Below are 10,496 nucleotides of genomic sequence, written 5' to 3' on the forward strand. Positions count from 1 at the left end.
GCATTATTGGCCGAGGGAGCTGGTGTACAGCTTCCAGGTCATGTGGCCAGCATGACAAAGCCACTTCTGGCGAACCAGAGCAGTGCATGGAAATGCCATTTACCTTCCCGCCGGAGCGGTACCCCGTGAAGGCCTTCCCCCTAAGGTCAGAGAAATCAACTCCCTATGGGGTGCAGAAAACAGCCAGCCTAGAAAACTACTGCTCCTCTCCCTGTGCATTATTTCTCCACTCGTGTGTGAGGGTGTTTTTGCCTCTGAATGGCATTTCCCTATGGACCTGAAATAGCAGTGGTGACTTGTAAACAGGGATCTGACTTGCGTCTTACATTTTTTTACATGATACGTGGCACATAAGTAGTTAATATTACTGGGGGTTCATATAATCTGTCTTCTGTTTTAGTGACACATGTTGTTATCCCTGAGAATTCTACACGCAGTACTATGAAGTGCATGCTGGCTGTTTTGACTGGATGCTGGATCTTGACATTTCAGTGTAAGTAACCAGATGGTCTTGTGACAAAAAATGTACATGTTTTGACATAAGGGGTAAAGACAATATGAATACATCAATAATGCTTTAAAAGCCTGGGGTTCTTTGTTAGGTGAATGACAAGAATTCAGTGCTAAATGTTACTCCATCTGTTGAAAATGTGTAGTGCCTCCTATTATTGTTAATGGGATGCCACTGAGTTAATCAGAGCTTTTTGCTTGTAAGTAGGGAATGCAGCTGTTAACTTTTTGGTTTATTAGTGAAGACATTTGACAGCTTAAGGGAAAAAGAACGAAAATAATGAATCTGCTGATGAGAGGAACATCCCAGTAGCTGAGAGCTTTGCTTCTACCTGAGCTTGTTGGCACCTGCCTGTCTCAGGAGACAATGGAAGAGTGTGCCTTCAGGAATAAAGTCAAACCATCAGAGCATTACAGCACATGATGTGGCTGAGCAGGTTATAGTTATATGTAGAACTGCTTTTCTTCCTATTATCTTCTTTTTTAGCTGATGCTAAAGATCTAACTATGCTGTTTTCAAATGCCAAATAGGCACCACCCCTTTCCATATTAATTTCTCTGTCATTTTCATTTTTGTTTAGTCGTTTAGTCGTGTCCGACTCTTCGTGACCCGATGGACCATAGCACGCCAGGCATTCCTGTCTTGCACTGCCTCCCGCAGTTTGGTCAAACTCATGTTCGTAGCTTCGAGAACACTGTCCAACTATCTCGTCCTCTGTCGTCCCCTTCTCCTTGTGCCCTCCATCTTTCCCAACATCAGGGTCTTTTCCAGGGAGTCTTCTCTTCTCATGAGGTGGCCAAAGTATTTTCATTAATGATGTGCTATGACACATTGAAGTGCAGTTTTTAAGATGCAGGGTTACTCCTTTGAGTTGCTGCCCAAAAAGATTTGGCACACAGTTTAAATGACTTGAGTGAAGTTCAGGATTTTTTAAAGAACAGTTTAATTGAACAACATAGGGAAAAAAAGAAAAAGAAAAGGTATACTACATCATTATAAGAGTTAACAAGTCCAATTCCATATATACTTACCTAATAAATAGGTATCATTATTATCTGAACACATATACGTTTATTTTTAACCTACTGTATTATGTATAAATGCATTTCAGAGGACATTATTCTTGTCCGTGAAAAGTCTATGTTTATAAACAATCTGTTCATAAGTTGCAAGTGTAGTCATATATTCAATCCATTGATTAAATGGAGCTGTACACATTTTTTCTAGTGCATCAGCATCAGTCTTTTGTCCATAGTGTGTTGTTGTTGTTAATAATAAAAATGTTAGTTAGTTAGTTTGTTAATTTTGTATATAGCCCTTCATGTGAAAATCACAGGGCTGTTTGCAACACAAAAATACAAAGTGAGAACACAAAATACGTAAGAAAACAAACTGATAATTCCAGTTCCACAAACACATTTAAAAAGCCATAGATTATTTAATCAGGCCAAGGTCTGTTTATTGAGAAATGTTTTTGTCCAGCGCCTAAAGATACGTAATGAAGGCTCCAGGCTATCCTCTTTGGGGAGAGCATAATTCTTAAAGAAGAGATTTTTCTTTAAAAAATATAAAGCGGTATAGAAATGAAGAAATAATAATAATAATAGTAATAATAATTCCACAAACAGGGAGCCACTGCACAAAAGGCCCATTCTCATGTCGTCGCCCTCTGGACTCATGGAGGGGGCACATAAAGAAGGGCCTGAGCTTGGGTCAATTTATATGGAGAGAGGTGGTCCTTGAGGTATTGTGGTCCTGAGCCTTTTAAGGCTTTATAGGTAAAAACCAGAACTTTGAATTGGGCCCAGAAACTATTTGACAGCCAATTGGGCCAGGATCGGTGTAATATGCTCAAAGCATCTTGCCCTGGTGAACAACCCAGTTGGCAAATTTCTGCAGTGGATATCAGTGGATATCGATCTTGACATCAATGAAGTGGGGAACTTCAGGAGTGTGGTACAAGGTGGCGTTGTGGGTTAAACCACAGAGCCTAGGGCTTGCCGATCAGAAGGTTGGTGGTTTGAATCCCTGCGACGGGGTGAGCTCCTGTTGCTCGGTCCCAGCTCCTGCCAACCTAGCAGTGCGAAAGCACCTCGAAGTGCAAGTAGATAAACAGCGGGAAGGTAAGCAGTGTTTCCGTGGCGCTGCTCTAGTTCACCAGAAACGGCTTTGTCATGCTGGCCACATGACCTGGAAGCTGTATGCCCGCTCCCTTGGCCAATAATGCGAGATGAGCGCTGCAACCCCAGAGTCGGTCACTACTGGACCTAATGGTCAGGGGTCCCTTTTTACCTTTACTTTACCACTTTCAAAAAATACATCCAACATAGAGTTTTATACTCATTTAATGAGGTATGGATTTACTTATTAGTACAGTCCTGCCTCTTAATATTCTCAGCTTAGTAAGCAACATGCTACTTTAAAAAGTCAGTGATTCTCCTCCCTGGTGGGAAATGTTAGGAATAACTCATGGGGTCTGATGCAGCTAAGTGCCTGTAATTAACACCATGGCTCCATCTGTTCCCACCAGTCTTTGTTATTAGTCTTCTTCAGAGTCATTACACATTAAAGATTGTTATAACAAATAATTGGACTCCTGCTGATGAAACATTTGTCTAGGAAAAATGGTTCCCCTCTTACTCTTGCTTATTTATCATACCTTCTGTTTGGCAATTGCCAAAGTCCACTTGGACATAACTGAGGAATAAATCTCATCAGAGTGCTCACGCAACGTTTTATGATCCAATCTTAAGAGTTGCTGTGCCAGCAAATAAGTGCTTGGGAAAGGACATAATGGGTGCTGCTTAGAGGCACACTTGCCTAAGTTTATTTGAAAGCAATAGGATTCCAGCTGAATACCTTGGTTTCATCTAGAACCTAATGTTTCCTGAAATACTTTTAAACAGCACAACACTCTTAAGTCACCACATCATGCCAGCATGTCATGGACATCAGTATCTGCAAGTGTTCACTGTTGAGAACACTGTTAAGAACAGTTTCAGGTTAAGAACAGACCTCCGGAACGAATTAAGTTTGTAGCTAAAGGTACCACTGTACAGGGGGGTGGGGGTGGGAGAATACATGAGCCCAATGTTTATTATGGGTGACCAGGCACATGATATTGAATAGAATAATATCTGAGTCAGGAGAGCCTGTGGATGATCAGGACTGTTGTTGGGCGCAGCCATGGATTTGATGAGGGCCAATAAACTGAGCTTGAACCCTGGGAAGATGGCGACACTGTGGTTGGTAGTTCCCATGTCTGGAAGTTTGGCCAGTTGTCTCTTCTGGCTGAGGTGGCTCTTCCTCTGAAAGGAGAGGCTTGGAGTGTGTGGGTGCTCCTGGATCCATCTTTATCACTGGAGACTCAGGTAGCCTCTTGACTAGGAGTGCCTTTTGCCAGGCAAGGCTGGTATACCAACTACAGTTGTTCTTAGGCAGTCCTAGTCTGGCACAGTGGTTTATGTTTTGGCAGCCTCAGGACTTGATTATTGCAATGTGCTCTACGTGGGCTACCCTTTAGCCTCGTCCAAAGGCTTCAGCTGGTGCAAAATGCTATGGCTAGACAGTTGATAGGAACAGACAATCGCCAGCAGATAGCTCCAGTGTTTAAAACCTTGCACTGGCTGGTCATATGCTACAGGGCCAGGTTCAGGGTTCTTGCATTAGTTCAGAAGGCCCTTGAGAACGTGATACCTAAGGGTCCACCTGATTCCTGATTCCCCTGCTTGGTTTTTGAGGTCTTCAGGGAAGCTGCTGTTTAGAGTTCCCACTGGCTCAGAAGCACAGCTTGTATCCACTATGAGCCATGCATTCAGTATTGTGGGCCCAATTTTAGGGAACTTCCTTCCAATCAAGGTCAGGTAGCCCCCCTTCCTGTCGAACTTGCAGTACCGTGTTTCTCATATTATAAGACACGTCTTATATTTATTTTTTCCTCAAAAAAACACACTATGGCTTATTTTCAAGGGATGTCTTATTTTTTTCCTCCTCCTCCTGCCGCGGCCGGCATTGCTGCTGCTCCTATCACTATGTCTTATTTTCGGGGTATGGCTTATATTCTTTGAATGCTTAAAAATCCTGCTATGGCTTATTTTATGGGGATGCCTTAAAATATGAGAAACAGGGTATCTTACAGAAGACTCCATTTTTATTCCAGGCATTTTAACGTGAGTTCTGATTTTACAATTTTAACTGATTTCTATTAGCATTGTGTTGAGTTTCTTGTACGCCATTTATAGACAATTGTAATTAAATTGTATATGAATTGTCTAAATAAATAAACAAATGAATGTATTGGATTAGAGCTATCAAAATATATTTGATAATTTGGGGATCCTGGAACTGCCAGTAAAAAAAGATATTGGGTAGCAAAACTGAACTAGACCTCAGATAGAACTGAACGAGATGGCCCAAGTGTTTGTGTTAAAAACTGAGCACGGCTCTCTGGAATCAACAGGGTCATGGACTTCAGTGCATTCTAAGTCTACTTTTTCTGCTCCCTCAGTCTCAATTTTGTGACAAAGTTACCTTGGCTTCCACTACCATAGTCAGTCCTTTTTTGAGTGGATGAGCTTCTGCTGGAAGGATGGAGTGCGGCTTCCCCTCCAGTGAGGGACAATGTTTGTATTATCATATCCTAATCCTCATGGATTTGGATAATGAATCAGTGAACAGTGGTAGAATATGTTTTCTGATTCAATTATCAACACTAAATGCTCTTAGCATGTGATTAGCTGTTGGAATTGAACCAATGCATACAGTTGATTTAACTCAGGCATCCCCAAACTTCGGCTCTCCAGATGTTTTGGACTACAATTCCCATCTTCCCTGACCACTGGTCCTGTTAGCTAGGGATCATGGGAGTTGTAGGCCAAAACATCTGGAGGGCCGCAGTTTGGGGATGCCTGATTTAACTTAATAAATCAATGCTTGGATAACTGAATGCTGCAACTGTCTCCAAAAACTCATAGCTAAAATGCAGCCATTTTAAAAGAATTTTTTGTTAAAGAACAAAACATCTTACTTGCATTATAGGCACCAAAGAAGGCTGCCATAATTTGTCATAATTTGTGCTTCTGATCACCTTCCTTCTTGGCAAAAATTCAGCAATATGTGAAGCTTAATCTCAACCTGGATGCAGTAGAATAATGTATGCTGTATCCTACCCTCATCATAGTCCCAGAAATAGCCACAACAATGAAATAATGGGAAGGAATATAGAAGACATGCCCCAAGGCAACAGAGGCAGACAACACTGCCACAAATGAATTTTTGTGCCTTTAGCAGTATAGTAGTTACTATACTCCACCAGGCTTACATAGAAGTGGGGAAGAAGGAGAAAGTTGAACCTTTTGTATGACTTACTGTACTGTTTCACATTGTTCATGCTGTTACCATCATAATTTGAAATTTTTCTAAGCTGGAAGTTTCTCACTTGCATCAGGTGCTATAAAGAATATAGCTTGAATGCAGATAATTGCATGGTGTTCCGTACAGACACTACTGCTTTCCTATCCCGACCGCTGCCAATCCAGTGGTATGCACCCACATTTGTCCCAAAGCTTCTGAGCTCAGACGTTTCTCAGCTGGAGCCAGAGTGGGGGGAATTGGTAATACTCCCCTTGTGCAAGTAGAATTTTATAGCCAAGCCAGTTAATCCTTACATTGCTACCATGATTCTTTCCAGTCCTTTTGATTTCCTTTGATTTCCTCTCTCCTTGAACAATGTTTGTATGATATGGAGACAGTACCGGTAGTTTATAAAACATCAGTGCATTCATTGTCTGCAAGCCCTGTCAGCTAAGGCGACTCTCGCCCTTCCCCATTATGCAAAACTGAATTATTTAGAGTTGATTTTAAATGCAGCAATCCAAACCCATCGTCTGTTCACACACAATTCCTCTTAGGACTAATTATCTGAAGTGCAAAAAGAATCAGTGTGCTAAAAATCATGATCAAGACCAACTGGCAGGTTAGGAGAGTTTATCCAGAAATAGAAATCTAAAAGCAAACCTAGCCATCAAGGGTGGGCACTCAAACTCAGGTACACACACTTTGACTTGCAGTTATTTCAATGCCTGTAAAGATTTTTCCAAAACTATTCACCCACTTTTTTTGTTTAGATCGTGTCATGTCCCCTCCATAAATCCCTACTCTTTCTGCTCCTGGATCAAGCACAAACCCCTTCACCCCCCCAGTTAAGGCCCTCGGTGGCACTGCCCACACCTGATAGCCCTTCATTCCCCTGTGAAATATCCCAATATCTGTCTGCTTATGGCATTCTCTTCTTAAGCTTCTCAGGTCCCCTTCTCCCTCAAACAACTCTGCTCTTTCTTTGCTGTGTGTCTCCCAGAGCCACCTACATGATGCTGCAGCCTAATCTCTTCCTTCAAATCCTACTCAAAATAAAAACCCTTTTGTTGAGAAGCTTTTGACTTACCACTCAGCCCTGAGGAAAGTGTTGTTGTGGCTCAGTGATGGAGCATATGCTTTGTATGCAGAATGTCCCAGGTTCAATCTCTGAGTAGTGTTAGGCTATTTAAAACTCCTGTCTGAAATCCTGAAGAGCTGTGCCAGCCACTCTTCTGTTTTGACTTTGTATAAGACAACATGCAGTGTAACGAACAAGTTCATCTACTCCCACTGTTTATCCTCTCCTCCTTTCTTCCTTCTTTTAATTTATTTTTTATTGAAACTTTTCAGCATCGACTGCAACAATTGCTTGACATACGGGTCCTTCTTTCAAGCCAACCGTGTTCCATTCTGTTCTATAATGTCTGGTCATTCTGTCGGTTTGATTTTTGCCTTTTGTTTTCAGGATGACTTGCCCTAGTGTTGCTATCGCTTCCTACAGTGTTTCTTTTATCAGCATAAAATAAATCACTACATTTCCTCCTCTGTCCATCTTTTCTTCCAAATTGCAGGGGTAGATGCCTGCCTGAAGACAAGTGCTCGGGAGCAAGAAGAGAAGTATGAAATAGATGGTGGTGCACGCCAAGGCCGACTGAACAAAGAGCAGCTGGTGAGAGCCACTTTGTTAACCTTCAAGTTTGCTTTTGGAGCCCATATGACGTTGTTGTTGTAGCCCTTTACTATTTTCCACCTGTGCAGACTAAGGAAAGTAAAGGTGTATACTTTATTCCAGCACTTGGTTTTGAGAAGTGGTGGACAGCTGCTAACTTCCCAAAGCGATTTTGACCTGTTAATGGATTTGTGTTGTCATATGTGCTGCTAAATCTTTTCAGTGCTTTCAAGGTAAGTCTGGGAAACATTTATGCAAGATGCTGGCCTGAACCACCAAGAGCTGAAGCTTTCACCCTTCACCAACCCTTGGTACCCCAGGGGTTTTGGTTTTGTGTTTTTGTTCTTGTACAGCTTTCAGTTCTTACTGAGAAGAAATTGCATCTGAATTGGGAAAATATAGCTTAAACAATTTCCTATTTAGCTTTCCATTTTGGTTATTTTCTTGGTTGTGAAATCTCTTGAGATTACTTTGTAACCCTTTTTAGTTAATTATCTATGACTAGAGGCAAAGGTCTGGGTGGTTGTTTTTCATCAGTATATGAAATTCAGCTCTTCACACTCTGCATGAATTCCCAACAACAACCATTTCTGTTCTGATACTCTATATCAGGCACGTCCAACAACCAAGACACAGTGAGGGGGGCGGAGACTTTAAGTTGTTTTTTTATCACACGATCAATTGGCACCCCAAGATTGCCCACAATCCACCACAGTCATCCAGGGATCTACCTGTCGATCGTGTGGTTGGACAACCCTACTCCATATTGTAACTTTTGTCCATTCTATCTGTCTCCCACCTTTCCCGTACCATAGCACAACTCTTCATGTTCCTAGGGATGCTGAGACCATGATATCTCCTATTGCCCTTTTCTGCTACCCTCCTTGGGGTTTCCTGTCAATTAACTCCCCTATTTAATATACCCCCCCCCAAAAGCAATTCTCAGTCCTTGGCCACCCTTAGACTCCTGCCTCTTGTCTCCTCTCTAACTTCCTTTCAATAGTACATAGTCTTTGTCTGCTGGGCAGATGTAAGGTATTTTTCCCCGGTCAAACTGACCTCATTTTCCAAACAAAAGTTGCACTGTTTGTCAGTATTCTGTTGCTGAGCAATTGCTTTCCTGCTGAGCAGTTACTTTGCAACCATGTCGGCCACATCAGCCAGTGGCTTGGCAGCGTGATAGGTGGGCAAGAGCCAGTTGCTGTTTTTAAGACTGTTGTTCATACAGAGTATGATGGGGGACTTCACTTTGGACTTCAACAGAGAGAGAGATGTATTGTAAGGGAAACTGTATTACAGCTTTGGGGTTTTTTTAAATCTGACTGTTTGTGTGTGACCAACTCTTCATATTTTTTCCCTTTCTTTATTTTAGTTGCCAAAGTTGTTTGATGGCTGCTACTTCTATTTTTTGGGAATGTTTAAGGAGCACAGCAAAGATGATCTGAAGGAATTGGTGAAAGCAGGTGGAGGACAGATACTGCTGAGGAAACCCAAATCGGATAGTGATGTGACACAGACAATCAATACTGTAGCCTATCATGCTGAGATTGCTTCTGACCAGAGTTCCTGCACACAGTATATAATCTATGATGGCTCTTCTAACTACAAGCCAGAGAAAATTCGGCAAGGAAAGGTTTGGGAGGCGCCGTCTAAATGGCTTATAGACTGTGTCGTGTCATTTCAGCTATTACCTGTTAAGAAATAAAAAAATTCCAGCATCGTGATGCTAGAATCTTTAGCGCAGTCCTGCTTTTCAGGCAGATTGAAATTATGTACCTCAACCTAGAAACAACTATTAAGCAACAGATTCACTTCATTTATATCATGATTTTGGGGGTGGAGGACACACATTCTAGATTTAGTTAGACTCTATACAATTTAGACCCCTTTAATGGCAGACTTTTTTTTTAAGGAAAATCATTGAAATGTTAGTTCAAGTTAGGATTCTAATAGCAGTAATATTTAAATTAAGACCAGAGTTTGTGCAGAGGTGAGAAGGTATGGCCCTCAAGTTGTTGCTGGGTTCCAGCCCACACCAGCCCTCGTGGCCAGTGGTCAGGACTATGATGGGAGTTGTAGTCCAGCTGAAGGAGTTGTAGTCTCAGCTTTTCCATTCCTGGAAAAGTAGGGCCTCAGCGTTTCCATTCCTGAATTGAAATACAATTTGTATGCAGTTTATCATTCCTGGTTTTAATAATAGTAGTAGTAGAGCAAATTTCTGAGCACACAAGTCAACTTAAAGCTAACATTTTTAAACCTTTAGCACATGTCTGCACAAAATATCTCCTGTGTGCTTACTATTATAGGGCATATTCTGAAATGATGGTCATTTTACACTGAAATCCTGTGTTTGCCTCCAGTATCACTTTGGCTGCTCCAATCTCTTTATTAGATAAAGTGCTGAGAGCAATGATATAAACTACCTACTAAAACAGTTGTTAAAGCTTTCCCCTCTATTTTGCTTATAGTGAAACAGACACTAGCATTGGTTTTGCCAGATGTTTAAATGGGTTATTCTTATGTTTGTAATCATGATTTCTGTGTTCTTTCTTATGCTACAATTATGTTCAGTATGTCATCGGTGATAAATCATGACTTGAAGCATTGGTCTGTGAGTCTTTTTGTATGTATGAATGCTGTGTAAGTGGCAGGTTGGGAGAGACAGGCAAATCGCCGCAGATGACTGGAAGGATGGAAGTGAATCCATCTCCACTCCAAGACCCTGCGCATTTGGAGAGTTGCTACAGCTCAGAGCTGTCACACCACAAGTAATGCTTGACAACCTCTGTGCATTTTGGGGCTTATCTTGAGGGGAAAGAATGAGTGCAGGGTCTTCTATACCTTGTCTCCCTTTGATGCCTCATTGCAGAGAGCCTTTCATTTACCCTGAGCTGCAATGGAAGTTTCTGAATCAAGAGCATAATCCTTAGGCAACATTCATTCATACAGGTCCCCTGGTGA

General features: G+C 41.7%; 1 protein-coding gene across 1 annotated transcript in view; it reads left to right on the forward strand.

Annotated features, from left to right (window-relative positions):
- Positions 1–10,136, forward strand: part of BARD1 (BRCA1 associated RING domain 1) — a 71,288-nt gene extending 61,152 nt beyond the window's left edge. Inside the window, exons 9-11 of the mRNA XM_035138954.3 lie at positions 401–493; positions 7,438–7,535; positions 8,908–10,136. Coding sequence (XP_034994845.2) covers positions 401–493; positions 7,438–7,535; positions 8,908–9,240 — 524 coding nt within the window. The 3' untranslated portion in view covers positions 9,241–10,136. The remainder of the gene's footprint in view (positions 1–400; positions 494–7,437; positions 7,536–8,907) is intronic.
- The last annotated feature ends 360 nt before the right edge of the window (positions 10,137–10,496 follow it).

This window comes from Zootoca vivipara, chromosome 1, assembly GCF_965207765.1.
Source record: "Zootoca vivipara chromosome 1, rZooViv2.hap1.1, whole genome shotgun sequence".
Classification (NCBI taxonomy): domain Eukaryota; kingdom Metazoa; phylum Chordata; class Lepidosauria; order Squamata; family Lacertidae; genus Zootoca; species Zootoca vivipara.